The 15,775-nt window shown below is 48.5% G+C and overlaps 6 protein-coding genes across 6 annotated transcripts; 4 read left to right on the top strand and 2 right to left on the bottom strand.

The window, feature by feature from the left end:
* Nucleotides 1-213: 213 nt before the first annotated feature.
* On the top strand, nucleotides 214-2,112 carry F5891DRAFT_1039639 (uncharacterized protein). Its single transcript, XM_041361958.1, has 8 exons — nucleotides 214-518; nucleotides 570-604; nucleotides 656-754; nucleotides 808-865; nucleotides 917-1,085; nucleotides 1,144-1,222; nucleotides 1,280-1,616; nucleotides 1,666-2,112. Exons 1-8 carry the CDS (start codon nucleotides 381-383, stop codon nucleotides 1,954-1,956), a joined length of 1,206 nt encoding a protein of 401 aa, XP_041224680.1. The 5' UTR covers nucleotides 214-380; the 3' UTR covers nucleotides 1,957-2,112.
* A 95-nt stretch (nucleotides 2,113-2,207) lies between these two features.
* Nucleotides 2,208-3,365, top strand: F5891DRAFT_416064 (ribosome biogenesis protein SLX9-domain-containing protein). Its single transcript, XM_041371743.1, has 5 exons — nucleotides 2,208-2,310; nucleotides 2,359-2,481; nucleotides 2,540-2,642; nucleotides 2,693-2,951; nucleotides 3,009-3,365. Exons 1-5 carry the CDS (start codon nucleotides 2,308-2,310, stop codon nucleotides 3,136-3,138), a joined length of 618 nt encoding a protein of 205 aa, XP_041224681.1. The 5' UTR covers nucleotides 2,208-2,307; the 3' UTR covers nucleotides 3,139-3,365.
* Nucleotides 3,366-5,043: 1,678 nt separating this feature from the next.
* F5891DRAFT_1110747 (uncharacterized protein) lies at nucleotides 5,044-7,813 on the bottom strand. Its single transcript, XM_041363712.1, has 3 exons — nucleotides 7,358-7,813; nucleotides 7,076-7,309; nucleotides 5,044-7,026 (listed from the first exon to the last, which is right to left on the bottom strand). Exons 1-3 carry the CDS (start codon nucleotides 7,610-7,612, stop codon nucleotides 5,140-5,142), a joined length of 2,376 nt encoding a protein of 791 aa, XP_041224682.1. The 5' UTR covers nucleotides 7,613-7,813; the 3' UTR covers nucleotides 5,044-5,139.
* A 145-nt stretch (nucleotides 7,814-7,958) lies between these two features.
* Nucleotides 7,959-9,090, top strand: F5891DRAFT_1189918 (uncharacterized protein; the record flags this gene model as incomplete). The annotated part of the gene is made up of 3 exons (XM_041367233.1): nucleotides 7,959-8,003; nucleotides 8,056-8,080; nucleotides 8,141-9,090. The coding sequence occupies 3 exons, from the start codon at nucleotides 7,959-7,961 to the stop codon at nucleotides 9,088-9,090; spliced, it is 1,020 nt and encodes a 339-aa protein (XP_041224683.1).
* Nucleotides 9,091-9,333: 243 nt separating this feature from the next.
* On the bottom strand, nucleotides 9,334-11,199 carry F5891DRAFT_954443 (uncharacterized protein; the record flags this gene model as incomplete). The annotated part of the gene is made up of 6 exons (XM_041375259.1): nucleotides 9,334-9,658; nucleotides 9,708-10,045; nucleotides 10,098-10,366; nucleotides 10,417-10,448; nucleotides 10,497-10,928; nucleotides 10,973-11,199. The coding sequence occupies 6 exons, from the start codon at nucleotides 11,197-11,199 to the stop codon at nucleotides 9,334-9,336; spliced, it is 1,623 nt and encodes a 540-aa protein (XP_041224684.1).
* A 2,263-nt stretch (nucleotides 11,200-13,462) lies between these two features.
* On the top strand, nucleotides 13,463-15,739 carry F5891DRAFT_954329 (uncharacterized protein; the record flags this gene model as incomplete). The annotated part of the gene is made up of 1 exon (XM_041375247.1): nucleotides 13,463-15,739. The coding sequence occupies one exon, from the start codon at nucleotides 13,463-13,465 to the stop codon at nucleotides 15,737-15,739; it is 2,277 nt and encodes a 758-aa protein (XP_041224685.1).
* Between the last annotated feature and the right edge of the window lie 36 nt (nucleotides 15,740-15,775).

A 15,775-nucleotide genomic window follows, 5' to 3' on the forward strand; every position in this document is an offset into this window, starting at 1 on the left:
AGATCATATCACGTAGATATTCATCGGATCCGTCATGTCATTTTTCTGTTTGCATTTCATGCTACACTTCATATATTCCTTCATTATCACGGACTACCAATCTAGGCGCTCCAGTGCGGTGTATTATATACATACCTATCTTCATCCACATGTACCATTGAAATGGATTCATTTGATTTTAGAGTAGCATTAAAGATAGACCGTTGAATTGGTTGATTGTAGAGTGCTAAGTGCCACTGGTACTGACATTCAATCTGTCTTCTCAAAAATTCACACGGCAACACATGTTGGCACCCACTGGATCCCTCGGGCCCTTCATTGAATAAGTGCGTATGCCCACCCAGTGCTAGTCTTGTTTCATCGATCATCCTTTGGTTCAGATGAACACCGTGTCCGACTCCGGCGGCGAGCCTTCAGAAGGCGTTCCTAGGAACACGAACACCAAGAATTACATCGTCGGCCTTGGTCTCCTCTTCGCGGTTGTCCTATTATGGACTGCGTCCAGTTTCTTGACGCAAGTAAGCAAATGAGTGCACTTCTGAGCAGTGATATCCATCAATTTCCTGCAGGACATGTATGACGACGGGTACCAGAAGCCATTCTTGTAAGTGTGATTCCCATCTTCGTAGTTGGATACATCCTTACGGTGATGCAGGATAACATACACTAACACTGCATCATTTGTGTTTTACTTGCTGCCATACATCACACGAAGATTATGGGCTGATCGGTGGGGTCCGCCCAAATCCACAAGGTAACTTTAAACGGTATTCCATCACTCTAATTGCTAATCGATACCGACTTCAGGTCAACCATAGATTATCAGCCGCTGGAGCAAGAGCTTGACATTGATGCAGAGCCTGCAGTAATTACATTGTCTATCATTCTTTCACACGACCCCTCTGACTATATCTAGGTGGAGCTGATAGCTCCAATTGATCAGGTCGATAGGTCGTTCACCGTGAAGGAGACCGCAAGGTTGGCACTTGGATTCTGCTTCCTGTGGTTTATTGCGAACTGGGCTTTGAACGCCGCTCTGGCGTACACCAGCGTCGCAAGTTCAACAATTCTGTCTGGTACAAGTGGTGAGTGTGTTTGTACTACTATTATTCATCAGCTGTACCAATACGTCATCCCTGGAAGGCATGTTCACTCTTGCTGTTGGACGTATGTTCCGCGTGGAAACCCTAACATTGATCAAGATTGGAGCTGTGCTTACTGCGTATGTAGTTAATTTCGTTCTCTCCATGTATGATTCGGCTCACCGGCTTGTAACAAGCTTTGTTGGTGTTATCCTTGTTGCTATTTCTGACGGGTCTCCCGATGGCCAACCAGAAGGAATAGGGCCATCAATAATTTACAAGGCTGCCACCTCATTACCAGTTTTGGGAGACTTCTTGGCTTTGATGTCGGCTGTGTTTTATGCTCTCTACGTCGTCTTTCTCAAGGTTCAGATTAGGGAAGAGTCGAGAATTGACATGCAATTGTTTTTTGGGTTTGTGGGATTTTTCAACATAGTTCTATCCTGGCCCATGGGCGTCATCCTGCATCTGGCTGGAATGGAGCGCTTTGAGATACCCACCACCCATAATGCTATTGTTATTATCTTGTTGAATGTGAGTTTCCGTCGTCAGTGTCTCAGTGTTGGGAATTTACATGGTTTAGATGTTTATCACCTTATCGAGTGACTACCTATACGTCATTGCGATGCTGAAGACCACGCCTTTAGTGGTGACAGTCGGTCTTGGTCTCACCATTCCTGTCGCGGTCATCGGGGACTCCTTCCTTGGGAAGCCTGCCGCTGCGCAAGTACTGGCAGGTGCCCTCCTGGTTGTTCTAGCCTTCATTGCAGTCGGCGTCGAGAACGCAAAGCCAAGCGAGGGTGGCGACCTCATTTCTGATGATTTCGTGGACAACGCTTGCGCCCAGCAGTCCCGGGTTCGGCTCGAGCACTAAGATCCTCTGTCCATCTTTGGATACTGTTGTATTTATTTGGAAGCGACATTGTCGCACGGTGCCGTTCATTATGCATAATTTTCTATTGACTGTACTGCTTAGATTAGATCCAAACTTAGAGCACTAAATATATGTTTTTTCGGTTTTCGAGGGTAATACTCCGGGATTCGGGTAAAACGGTGCAAAAACCGCTGATATCGCTAAATTTCGATGGACCGGCAAAAATTGCTTGTCAGAAGGAAGGGTCTATCCGACGGTGTTTCATTCCTCCCTAGTATCTGTTTACACTTATTAGAATCAGAAGCTTTCTGCATCTTACGTCATGTACTGCTTTGATTCAAATCTATCAAGATGGTGGGCAATGAGCCTCACTGCTACACATCTCACTGATATTTATTATAGCCTAGAGAGCGCAGAAAACGTATTTCAGCCCATGAACCTTCCGCTAAGCCTGCCCAGCGACAATTTGCAGTGCAAGAGAATGCGGTTGAAGCGGTCGAAGTAGGTGCCGCGGCAGAGATTTCAGTGCGTCTTATGACAAAATTTTGAATCTAATTCTGTGCTTAATCTCGACACTCGTCAGGGGGAAGTAATATTGCAAGAAATGTCCACAGCAGCTACTCAGCCTCGTCAATCAATAAAAAAGAAAGAGAAACAGCAGCTCAAACACGAAGCTTTCATTGAAAGTACGTTCTATATTTCCAACTATGATTTGTCTTCTCATCCTGTGTTTCAGAACTGAAATCGAAAACATCGCCATACTCGAAAGTGCAGAGACGCCGATTCAATAGACGGCAACGAGAACAAGTCGGCGGCGGACTTGATGCCATTGGCGCTGTTCTTTCTGCCATTGATATGAGTGACTCGCCAGAACAAGGCAGTCCAGCAGCCGAGGAGACAAAGGATGCTCGCGCTCACAAAGTTCAAACCAAAACGCTTCAGATTGGAGAGGGCAAGGGAATACCGCTAAAGAAGAACCAGCGAAAACGTGCTTTGTGAGTTCATACGATTTCCTCACTCTTACTATATGCTCGTATTAATCCGCTTTCAAGGGAACTTGAGAAACTTCGACAGCCATTGATACTCTCAAATCCACAGTACTCGTCAAACCTATTTCAGACGATCCGCACTCACGCGCAGAATACACTCGTGAAGCGTGTTGATGTCCCAGAGGCGCAATAACTTCAATGTACGATAATCTAAATGCACGAGAGTCTACTACTACGTTCATGACTATACCCGATATTCCAAGACTTTCACGGTGATGATGGATGGTATACGACCACTGGTGTAATGCCAATGTCCCCTATGTTTGCCATCCACGTAAGATGTCAGCGACATATATGCTTCTTCATGGGGGCGTTATCTAGCACATTGTTCGGGAAGTGCATGCATAAGGGTTTGGGTGGCGCACGTGAGTATGCTCATTTGAACCAAACCCATCTACATATCAACATTCATTCCAGTCGTATGCACATTAAGGATGTGCGCGTCAGATTTCAAGAACAAAGGTGTGCGATATGAAAACTGAAAGCGCTGACTTCCGACAGTGTCAAGTAGTACCGTGTGCTGTGTTATGGCACAAATTTCCAAGTGTGATCATTTGGGATATATAACCAATCACTATGTCAGCAGTGTGTTCGTATTGATAAAAGGAACGATAGGCTAGATATAGCTGGTGAGCACGAATATGTCTCCTTTTATGATGTTCCCAGACTGCATGGAGAGTACCGTTTCATTTGTCGCCGCTTTACGATTTCCAACGATACGATCTTAGACGAATCAAGATACCTTTGCCTCGTGTCTGTGCACGTTCGTTGTCGTAGATCATGTTCACAGCCCTTCAAAGACTGTGGTCCGGAACCCGTATTCTCCTGATCCGTCCTCGAACACCACAGGGACAATCTGCTATGGCCATACGCCAGGATTCTGCAGCATGCCAAATTAGGTGATTGTGCCTTTATTTCATAGTGGTTGAATGATTGATGTGACCAGACTGGTTGTTATGGACACAACTAGGAACTGATTCCAGGAAACTGCAACCCTTATAGTAGATAACCGTCTAGGCCTGCACTAGTATCTTGCTAAGCATTGCTGCTTTTCTCGCCGCTCGTTTGTCATCTTGGGCTTGCTATGTTATTCCTGAATCTGGCAGCAAGGACAACTTGTGATCTTAACAGCAAAGCCGCTTGCTGATTGAAGCAGAAACGCTCAGCTGACAGCGGGCACATTCTGAGAAAGGTGCACAGTTGACGTTGACATCCCGTGACGTTTTCCCTCCCCTACCGATGGCATGGCATACCTCTTGCTTCTGTTCCCGTCATTTCGCGAAGGTCTCTTCTAGTTCCGTCAAAGTTATTCCCTTTCATCCCTCGCCAAATGTATGCTCAAATACGCAACCTCCACAAAAGTCTTCATGACTCTCGAGTTCACTTGTCACAATGAACATCGATAATCGCTCGGCCCAGCATAACCCCGGAGACTGTACCTTCCTGTCTCTTCCCGTATGTTCACAATGCATTTACTTCACTCCTAACTTTGACCCCTTTCGTCGAACATGGCACATTGTGTTTCAGTGAGACACAACTGGATAGGTTTGTTCTTCAAGTTCCGCTAAGTTCCCAGTGAAAAAACCATATCCATCGGGTCAGCGTAAGTATCTTAATGTTTGCGTTGCCGGATCTGCTTTGCATTTCCATCTCGCTTTCTTTGCTTTTAGAAAAACTCGCTCGTGTATTACCATCTTTGGGCCCTACCCGGGCCATTGACTATCGGACCACAAACCCTGTCACAGCGGCTGTCAGAACAGCGCTGAGGCAAGTATCTGAGTGTGTGCAACGCGGACATGACGCTCACGACCTTGCAGGACCGCCACTGCATGCGCGCGCGACCGACGCCACGACAACATGAGCTCGGGGCTGCTGCATCAGTCCCCCTTCATTAACTAAACCATCGTGGAGTCGTGTATCATTGTACAAGAGGTTACAGCCTCTGCAAAATCTCCATTACATCAATTAGATAAGGTTTTTGCAGATGTGAATTACATAACCTACAAACTCGAATCAAACATTAACACTCGACATCGTATGAAATCCACAAGTTGTCTATTCGCAACACGGCACAAATATATCATGGTATGCATAAATAAGGTATATGCAGTGTGATACAGAAAGTAGCTCAGACTCAGGTATCTGGCTCATCCCCTGTGGGGCTCATTCCAGCACTCCAAACCGTACTGCTACTCCCACCTCCGCTCCTTCTGCTTCTGCGACTTCTCCACTCCTCCCCAAGGCTCCTCGGGGGTTCAGTAAAACCTCCCGGTCTACCTTTGGCAATCTCATCGATGAGCATTTGCTCATGCGCATCCAATGCCGCCAAAGAGTTCTCTGCCTCCGCTTGCTCCAGAGCCTCATGCGTAAGCCCAGACCGCCCATCACCAATGATGCCAAGTCCATACGTTGCTTGATGACTATTGTGTGTCGAAGGTCCGGAGTTGACAGACGAAGTATCGGAATGACCAGTAGTGGATCGTGACCTAAAGATTGAAAAGCGACTGGCTGTAGCAGTCTGAGGGCTCTCGGGGGTCGAATAACTCTTTTGAATGGACACCAATGGAGAAGAAGCAGGTTGCTCAATACCCATGAGTTTCATGGTTGCATGGAGCCGCTCTCTTTCCCGCCGATCCTCCTCATCTTCATGGGTCTCCAATTTGCGTGCGCTGGTCATGGGTGTGGAAGTTGATTTCAGCGTGAGAGGTCGCAAATTGGCTTGTTCGGGTTTCTTCTCTGCGCCGCCGAACAAAGAGAAGTTCTTCCAGTCGATGGACATAGAGCGTCGTTGAGATGTCTTCGGGGCAGAGGTATCGGAAATGGGAGGTGGTGACGATGGCATCTTCTCGGGAGCGGGAGCGGGGGTGGGAGCGGAATCCGAGGCGGCTCGAGAGAAAAAGGTTGATTGTGGTCGAGGTTTGGATGCCTTCGCTGGTGCACTGGCAGTGGTTATTACACCCAGAGAAGGAGACTTGGAATGCATGTTCGGAGACTTCTCATAGTCCACTGAAAGGACATGCTCGAAGCCTTCTTCTGCAATGATTCTGTCGATGATTTTGGACGCATATAAAGAAAGTGCTTTGTTGGCATCTTTGAGAGTCTTGACTTCTGATCGCAGGGCTTCGAGGTCTGCATTTGAGTCTGGCATGTCAGAAGTGGAGACTTTTCTGGTGTCCGCAGATACCCTCTTTCGCCTTCCTTTGCCATCAAGAGCTCGATCGCCATCGATGGTATCTCCGGAGAGAATGTCCTTGTTCTCAGCACGGCCAAGTTCAGCAGCCAGGTCAAGTCCTGGACCAGTAATAGGGAGGTCGGCGAGAGACTCTCCGCGCGGGGGAGAATGTGACGCCGAGTCATTCCTGCGCACATGACGTCCATGACGGTTTGAAGATGGCGAATCAGGTCTGAAACATTGCTCCAGATCATTATCCTCCGTCATCTCTTCCTCGACCCTGTCCAACACGCTCCTGCCCGTACTCCTGAGACTGCCTGCGTCGTCCACCATCACTTCATCGTCATCATAGCCGCCGTCCGTCGTGTTTGGGGCGCCACCGACTTGTTTTAAGAGATCAAATTGGCCGCTTAACGTCTTCTCTCGTAACAAGATCATGTAGCTCTCGTTGTCCTCTTGTAATTGATTGTTCACTCTCTTCAAATCCACAAGCTGTACTTGCAAAAGTATGAGAGTACTTTGCAAGGATGTATAAGATGTTGATAGTGTCGAGAGCTCAAGGTTGAGAGCAGTCATTTCAGCCGGTTCGCTTTCCGGATCGTTGAGGTCCTGCTTAGTAGAATAGTGGTGTTCCTCGCGATTTCTAGGGATGGCAACTTCTGATGCCTCTGCCTCCGCCTCAACGTCGGTGTCAAGGAGATCGGGGTGAGAAGAATCCGTAGTAAGCGTTGCATCGGCAGATCGGGGCGGTTCAGCAGCTTTGCGGGCTTGCGTAAGGGACTGAATCCGTGATCTGAGGTGCTGTTCGTTGTCATAAGATGCTTGTCGCTCTGCCTCGAATGTTGATGTCTACGATCATCCATGTGTGTATGAAGTGCGAGAAGAGATAAAAACGGACCTGCTCATTATATCGCCTTTGCAAATCTCGCTTCTCCCGTTCAAGCTCCCTGACTTGTGCCCGCAGCTTTTCAGAGACTTCGATACGGGCTGCCATCTCCTCTTCCATCCGCGCCTGATCGACGTACATTTCGTTCAAGCGAGATTCTGTCGTATTCAAGGCAGACATGACATTGTCGTTCTCAGCCGTCAGACTGGCAATCATCTGATCCTTATTTTGGACTTGGACGAGCAACTGATGTGGCGGTCAGCGAAGCACTCTCTCTCAGAATTATGAATGCACCTCTTCCTTCTTTTCGGTCTCATGCTTGAGAGCAACATTCAGCGACTCGCGAGACTCTGGTCCCATTGTTGGTGCTGCTTTCGTAGAAGAGCGGCGTGATACTGCTGCGCCCTGTGAATTTGGGACACGAACAGAAGCCAGAGCTGGACGTGGTATAGAAAGGCTCTTCGCAGGGGGAGGCGACGTTGCGATACTAGATGAGCGTCTGAAACCCGGTGGAGTGGCCCGAGAAGTTGGGGCGCTACTAGTATTCATGATGAGTTCAGGGTGGCGTAACGCTGGTATCTGAACACCCTAGAAAGCTATTGGTACATGAATCTGGCTTGCAGGCCAGCTGTAAGTTGATGCGCTGTGAGTATGTATGTGCTTGGTGAGATGTGCTTGGTTAAACTGTTCATGCGAAACCATGTCTTTCAAATCCAGAACGGGTAGGTGGGTGGTAAGAACACCGCCGCGGCACTAGTACATACATGATAGTACAAACGTCTTGTGGCACGATGCAAATCGAGTAGTAAGTGGCTCTCATCGACCACGGCATCTTTCAGTTCAGTAAGTCCGTTATATTATGTGTACGAGATTGACATTTCACTTTCGAACGCAGATGGCTTCCTTGCTAAACGAGATTCCTCGAGAGTCCCTTCAAAATGTAAGTTCACTGTCTCCGTCGTCAAGGGTAACTTAGCTCAATCAATAATTAGTTACTTTCCTCCGTAAGGGTATACGGTGAGATCTAGCACATCGCCCCATCTGATGTCTTTTGTGATCGAACCTCATCCGAGTCAGCTCCACCTCACATCTCAGCGCCTGCACCGCTGCTTTCATCCCTCAGCCGCGGAAATGTTATAGAGGTTCAGGGTCCTGCTTCATCAGGGAAAACCCATCTCTTGTATCATTTCGTACTGCTCTGCATTGCTCCGTCAAGGCAAATGTCCATCGACTTTGGGGGGAATGGATTGGCTGCAGTCATCTATGACACAGATGCATCGTTTGATGTCGCAAGACTCCATCAGTTGCTATTGGCCCGTTTGTCGCTTTTTCTCCCTTACAACATCGAGATGGCACGACGTTTAACTGAGGAATCGCTGCAACGTCTACATGTCTTTCGGCCAACTTCGCTCCTCCAACTCGCCACCAGTCTTTTACATCTTCCATCGTATCACAAGATCTCCATACCAGAACACGAAATAGGCCTTCTTGCCGTGGATTCAATGAGCTCATTTTATTGGACCGACCGTTTCATCGCGGAGCAGATGCGCAACGTGACCCAAAGGGAACCAGAGCCTTCATCAGTGAACCCACTCCAGCATGTGCTCACGGCACTTGGTCGACTTCGCTTGTCTCATGCCCCTTTCATCATATTGACCAATTGGGGTCTGAATCTCACCTCGCAATCCAGTGGACCGGTGACGTTCTACAAGCAGCACTTACATTCATTCCCTGTTTACTCTGAAAACCTTGACACGAGCGCTCTGCCCAGTTCGATGACGGGCGATCTTCCACCAACGCCCATGCCGCTTCCCCTTACGCACCACGTCACCTTATTCCCGGTATCAATACCTCCTTTTGCCCCAGAGATTTCCCTGGGTGATGCCATCCAACAGGAAGTAGATTATCGTAGAAGTATGGTACAAAAGGGGGAAATTACGGGTCTTGTCAGGACTACGGGAAGGGATGAGATTACCCGTTTGACTCTTTGCATCACACCCGAAAACGTTCATATCAGACACTCATGATGCTCTTCGCAACTTCTTTGATTGTTAGTCCGTGATACTAAGGTATTTGACATTATATACGGTTTGACTAGGTACTTCCACTTGTGTAGTGGAAGTAGTGATTAATATAAGTTGTGCTGCTACAGTTATCGATTGCGAGTGAGTTCCATAGCTAGTTGTGGGTAGCGTTAATAAAACAAGGTATAGATATAAGTTAGGTCCAAGATGATTACTTCAATTAGGATAAGATATAGCTGGACTGCATTACTGCAGAGAGGCGTAGATCTTGTCGAGTTCGGCTTGGTATGCGTCCTCAACAGCCTTACGCCGAATGTTGCCTTTAGTTGCAGTGCGAGGAAGGGATCCCGAAGGCACCACAACAATCAAATTCGGGTTCGTGATCTGCTCATGAAGGTAGCGCCGGGAGTGAAATTGGCGAGTTTTGCGGATGATGTCCCGCTTGAGCTTCCCGTGGTCAACACCAGGAGCAGGTTCAACAAAAAGAGCGGGTGACGGACGCCCGGTTCCCACGACAATGCATTCTTCGATGAGGTCACCGCAGGTGGCTCGAATATTATCTTCGATCGCTCTAACATCGTAAATTAATGGCTCTGAATCGCACAATACGTCATACGTACTTTGTATCGCACCGCAAGCTATTTTCGCTCTTGATCCAGTCATCATTGCGACCACGGAATGCATATGATCCAGGCATAATTTCTTGGAATAAATCACCGGTGTGGAAGTGACCGTCGTTACCGCGCAAAGACGCGTCCGGGCAGTCACCAGAACTGGAAAGAATAACAAGCTCCAACATCTGGGCTGACGTCTTGTGCCCTGACTCAATCTGAGTGTCGGTATCAATGGGTAGAAAGCCGTAATATGTTCCCGGTATAGGATGAAGAAGAGATGCATCCCGGCCTTTGCCACCTATAGATAGGAGCATCGCACCACATTCGGTGCTGCCGAAGAGGTTCTAAATCGATAAGGTCAAGCTGAGGATGAAAAAATGCTCAGATGAATCTCACCTTCATGTTCAATCCGTTTTTGTATGCCCAGTCCTCATCCTCCTGAGGTAATGATAATCCGCTGATTAGGATTTGATCGAGACTTTGGAGGTACCCTAGAAGTTTGCGGTTTTGCCGCGAGTTGCGAAGGTGAATGGAAAGGAATGTGGAAAACTGGTTCAGGCGATTGAGCTGGCAGTGGTGGATCATATCGATCAATTCTTCTGAAGAAAACCCAATTTTTGTCGGCTGAATTACGCAAGACCCATGTTGCAAAGCGCCAATGAGCACTAGAATCACGTCAGAAAATAAAGCATAAATGATTCGACGTAGGGCTCACTGAATGTTTGAGCAATGTGACACATGCTGCCCCTGGGAAAGAGTTAGGAAGGGAAGGGCAATGCGGGATAATGTACATACATCCAAACGGAAACATCTTGCCTGGACGGACTTATGGGAGTGCATGTCGCCTTAGCCTTCGCCACAATCGCATCGAGCCAGCGAGCATTACAAGGGACGAGTTTGGGGCTGCCTGACGTAGAGCCACTTGTATGGAAAATAAACACCGCTTTGTCAGGGTTGGAGGTGGCTCGTATGGGAGGAAGGTTATATTCGAAAGATGCCATGTCCCGCTTTTTGACCGCCAGATGGACGGGAAGGGGGAACGATGCAGTCGATGACTGGAATTGGGAATCCAATATCAATGCTTTTGAGCCTGCCCTCTTGAGCAGTTCAAGTACAACGTCAGGATTTGGCAAACGAATGCTGAAGAGCTGAGGGACATATCCAGCTCGTGAAAGGCCATAGATATGGAGAACATCCTGGTATGCCATTCCCGGTAGCCTGCAGTTACTACGTCAGCGACCTAGATTAAAGAGCAGGCTCGACAGACATACCATAAACCTATGACAGAATGCTCTGGTACGCCGTCAGACTCAAGTATGTGACGCCAATACTGAGCAGTGAACTCGACATCATCCTTGAACTTGCTGTAAGTTATTGACGACCAATCATGTACCTGACCAGTTGATAGATCTGATCGGGGCACTCTAAAGACCGGATCGTCTGGGTAAGAAGAAGCACTGTGTTCTAGGACTGTGAGGTGAGATAGGTAAGTAGACATCAAGGAGAGGAGGTGAGATGACTACAGGATATTTGGCCGGAGGGGCTTTTATATACATGCTGTACGAAGGCCCAAGCCTTGCGTCAGAGGATATCCCGGTACGGAGTTGTTTACGAATGCGGGTGATGGTAAAGCGTTGTTAGGCGTGTTGCGGATAGCCTCCAAGTCACGGCGATAGGTCAAATATTGAAACGATCGGGACACTGCAGTGCGAGTTGAACGTATAACCTGGCGCTAAAAAAGGATAAGACAAGTGAAACCCAAGTCAAGGAGTCGAGATCAGACCTGAGAAACGCCACGGGCGACGAAGATCGCCGTGTCAGACCCTGAATTTTGAAAGTAAATTGAAAACTCCAAATTCCAGGGGAAGAGATCGCTAGATTGGGGCCCTAGCATCTCGTGGTAGCTCGGCTCTGAAATGAAACGACAACAATCGCATCGCGCATCGGATTCGGAGTGTGCGATACACTGGATGGGATATGGCAAAGAGCGTTCCGCCATGGACGGAGGTAAGCAGATCACGTGAGGATTTATCTTTGGCTTGTCTAACGGGTCAAGCACAAGAAGAGACTTCACCGCCTGTGTTAAGTACAGCCCGAACTAAACCGCGTTTTGATCAATTACGATATTACCTGGCTCCAATCACTGACCTTGTATTCTTACCATCGTAGCAACTAGTTCTTGTCCCATCACTATGCCGGAGTGAAACCGAATGACTCGTTATGAATTGCCAACTGAAGCGGTAACCAGATTGAATGAAACGTTTTCGGCGGTGGCGAACACGAACCATTCGCTCGCAATCGAACGAAGATTTGAACGGAATGAGTCACCCCGTTCGCTGACTAAGTTGTGTAACAAATGCGTGGTTTACTTGGCAAAGTGTTTAGCGCCTTTAACGTGCTTCAGGGGTTCTGAGCTCTTCAGTCCGACGGCATGGCAGTCCCGCCCAAGGCTCACTCAATCTCTCCCTGAAGACCTGCAGATTGAAATAACCGACAAGGTAACAAGTACCTTGATAATTCTCGATACGTCACACCGTTCGGTACCTTCATCTGGTGAACCTTTGAGCCACTTGGAAGAAACTCTCAAACTGTGATCGCCTCCCTGACTTTGGCAATGCCCCCGGAGTAAATATATCATCAAAACCGAACAAGGTAAAGTTTTAAACAGATCAAGCGTGCTGGCGATGCCAAGGTACCAACGTGCGGTCACGCATCCGCTCGTCTGCCGCTGGGTGTTCTTGAATAACACACTGACGCTCGCTCGCTTCAATATATTAGGCACGAGGAAACCCGGACTGAATCACCCGCTATCACTTGTTATGCCTATGATCGCGGGAGACATCTTGTCCATATTCCAAATGCCCGGAAACAGATCACCGCTGGGACGCTGTGGGTTCACCTGTCCACCCACGTCGTCGAAAAATTCAATTAATTGAACGTGGTCATGAAACTCACATTTTTGGTGGCGTTGGGTGTTTCGACTCTGGAGTAAGGTGGGCCGCCTCCATCGGGCACTGGGTTCATCGGTGTGATTTTTCTTCCGCCTCCAGTGGAATCCGTTGTTCTTTGTGTCGATAAGCCGGCGAGCAGTCATGTCGAATGCGACATCACCCCCCTCTTTCATTCAACTTACGTTGATGTCAAATGTGTATCTGAAAGTACTTGTCACTCTCTGAAGACACGGGTCACCTGTTGATAGACAGTTCATCAATATTGTTTGTACCGCGCTGCGAGAACAGTTGAGGTATGATATATAGAATATTGCCATTGCTTTGGTGGTGGTCCGACTCCGAGTCAGTGACAAAGTTCGTTCGTCGCATACCGGAATTTACCGATTGAAATTGAACAACCTTTTGCTCTGGACGTTTGTTGCATGCTCGAAAGTCCATATTATTGACTCTGCAATTCCTGTAAGATCCCTTGCATTCAAATCGTTTACTTTCAGCGCTCACCAAGGTTTTACTTTCAGTCACGGTGGTCGAGCTTCACAGCCCCCCCAATTCTGGCTGTCGATGCTAGGGGGAGCCAGCCCCATCCACAGGCAGCATCTCAAGCAAGCCGTCCGAATCGGCCGCCACATTGCTCTCGGAACGCCATTTCATTCCGTCTGTCAACTTCACCATACAGCATGTTCCACTCGGGCAGTGACCCACTCCCAGGCACATCCACCAGACTGTCAGACCAGTGCACAACGAAATTTTCATCCCGCCCATGCTTATATTGGAACATCTCATCATCGCAGCCCAGACTCACAGTCTTTTATGAAAGCCAAGCAATCTTCCACCACAGGAACTCTGGACAGTTACCCGCAGGAAGTGGTAGCTGCCATCGATACGTGTCTCGCGCATGGAGAGTCGGTGGATTGCGAAGCTGTAAAAAAGATCAAGAACGTTCCTATCTACTCTCGGTATTTTACCAACAGGGAGTGTGTCAATCGTCTCGCCCAGGACGCGGTCGCGACTTCACGCCCACAACGAGCATTACAAATCCTGAATATTGCTCATCACTTTGGCTGTTACTTGAAACCAAATCATTACGAGGGCGTTGCCTATCATCTAGCAAGCCGAAGCCATTGGGATTTGATCCCCCTGCTAGTTATAACTGCCAAGCACCATTGTGGCCGTGCATCGGTCCGACTCCTCAATTGGAATATGCGCGCTTTCGTAGAGAATCAACGTTACGATCAACTCGACCACGCATTCGAGGAGTTCACAAACGCAGACCTCCCACCAAACAGGCGAACGTTTCATCTCCTTATTTCAGGTCACCTTCGGAACCGAAATTTGAATCCTGCAAAGCAGTACATGGAGAAGATGGCTGTCGCTGGGTTCCCCGTAGACTCTTCTACTCATGCTGTCATCGTTGCTGCCTATCGTTCTCTCGGAGTAGACCTGAAGGTGCAAATCCGTGCCTTCGAGGGTTTACGCGATCTAGATGGGCGGCAGTCCACTGTTGTACTCAACAGCATCGTCCAACAGCTTCTAGACTCGAGGGACGAAGAAGCAGCAGCGCGTTTTATTCTTGCATTCGATCTTCCTGGTGGACGCGGCCGAAATCCCACGGGATCTGGCAGTACCACCGGGCTCGTTGGCGATCCCGCTCCCGTAGACTCCCCTGCTGTAAAGCCCAATGCGGCTACTTTCTCAATTCTATTGCGCTATATGGCAAGAGAAGGCAAACTTTCGCGCATGCTCAAACTCCTGGACCACATGAAACGAGCCGGTGTCCATCCAGATCCCTCCATTCTAGCAGCCCTCATTCAAGGATATCTAGCTACAGGTCATAGTCGTGAAGCCATTAGTATCGTCGCCATGTTGTTGAACACACGATCTGCTGCTGCTGCTGAGGTCTTCTGTAGCATGATGCAGGTACAACCGCTGACAACACTTCCGGTTGATGTCCGGGGTGTTCCCTTGACAGCGCATATATTCAATGCACTAATGAGTGGATTACTTGACGTCATGGGCCTTCAAGCGGTGCGAGATATCTTGCGGACGATGCGTGCTGTTGGGATCAGTCCTGATAGTCACACGGTGGAAATTCTTATGAGTTTCCTCGAACGAGCACAAGGGACTGGTCCTCGTCAGTTGATACGTGTCCTTCGTTCATTTTCATCCCCTTCCCTTCGACCTACCATCCGACACATCCACATCATCCTGCGGAGCATCCTTCGTCGCGAGAAATTCATGGCTCACGGATGTGGGTGGGACACGACTGCTGCCAAGTACTCCAAGAAGCGAACTTACAAGCCAAAGTTCCCGGAGGGACGTATTCTGGACACCACTGAACACTATCATCCTACAGCCGGTCTCAAACTTCCCCGTCGTTTACGGTTGAAATCCTGGTTTGGACCGATCCTGCAGTCGGTCTCCCGGCAGGCTGTTAAAAGTGATCGTGCTACAATTGCACTTAGGCTGAAGCATGAGGCAGTTGCTGGGTCTGACATGGGGACTTCCCAAACTGCTTTCCGAAATATGTTGGATCAAGGGCTTCATCCAACCATCCACCATTACTCCACGCTTATGGACGGGTACGCGAAGATGGGTGACATCCAAGGCGCTAAACAAGTGCTTCGAGATGCACTTGAGGCTGGCATCCAGCCAAATGTGATAATGTACACCATTCTCATCAATGGCTATGGTCGCCGAGGAAAGCCAGAGGAAGCCATGCGGGCTTTCCGTGCAATGATTCGTGCTGGTATTGTTCCTGATGTGCCCTCCATCGACGCAGTTGCCCATGCATATTTTGCTGTGGGAGCATATTCAGTAGCAAGACGCGTCCTACGCGAAATGTGGGCACAAGTTCAACCATTTCCTCCTGAGCTGGAGCATGCCGATCTTCGCACACTAGCCGTGACATTCCGCTCCTATAGCTTGAACCCGGAACATAGAAGACGCAAATTGTCCATGCGTCAACAACGTCTGCTGCACTGGAAGATGAGGACAATCAAAACGGAGTGGATGCGATTTGAGCAGTGGTCAGGGTCACATTCTGATGGGCTTGATAGACGCGATGGATATTTGCATAAAGAGGGATAGGAATAACTCATTTATGCGAGTTGGGATGAATGTTCG

This window comes from Suillus fuscotomentosus, assembly GCF_016647785.1.
Source record: "Suillus fuscotomentosus strain FC203 chromosome Unknown F5891scaffold_34, whole genome shotgun sequence".
NCBI classification, from domain to species: Eukaryota; Fungi; Basidiomycota; class Agaricomycetes; order Boletales; family Suillaceae; genus Suillus; species Suillus fuscotomentosus.

What these genes read in the sequence shown, in the direction of transcription:
- F5891DRAFT_1039639 (XM_041361958.1), top strand. Translation starts at nt 381, where the DNA reads ATGAACACCGTGTCCGACTCCGGCGGCGAGCCTTCAGAAGGCGTTCCT. An exon ending in GGTCCGCCCAAATCCACAAG is followed by an intron (nt 755 to 807) that starts GTAACTTTAAAC and finishes TACCGACTTCAG; the next exon opens with GTCAACCATAGATTATCAGC. An exon ending in ATTGGAGCTGTGCTTACTGC is followed by an intron (nt 1,223 to 1,279) that starts GTATGTAGTTAA and finishes GCTTGTAACAAG; the next exon opens with CTTTGTTGGTGTTATCCTTG.
- F5891DRAFT_416064 (XM_041371743.1), top strand. An exon ending in ACACGAAGCTTTCATTGAAA is followed by an intron (nt 2,643 to 2,692) that starts GTACGTTCTATA and finishes CCTGTGTTTCAG; the next exon opens with AACTGAAATCGAAAACATCG. An exon ending in AACCAGCGAAAACGTGCTTT is followed by an intron (nt 2,952 to 3,008) that starts GTGAGTTCATAC and finishes TCCGCTTTCAAG; the next exon opens with GGAACTTGAGAAACTTCGAC.
- F5891DRAFT_1110747 (XM_041363712.1), bottom strand. Translation starts at nt 7,612, where the DNA reads ATGAATACTAGTAGCGCCCCAACTTCTCGGGCCACTCCACCGGGTTTC. An exon ending in AGACCGAAAAGAAGGAAGAG is followed by an intron (nt 7,310 to 7,357) that starts GTGCATTCATAA and finishes CCGCCACATCAG; the next exon opens with TTGCTCGTCCAAGTCCAAAA. An exon ending in AAAGGCGATATAATGAGCAG is followed by an intron (nt 7,027 to 7,075) that starts GTCCGTTTTTAT and finishes GGATGATCGTAG; the next exon opens with ACATCAACATTCGAGGCAGA.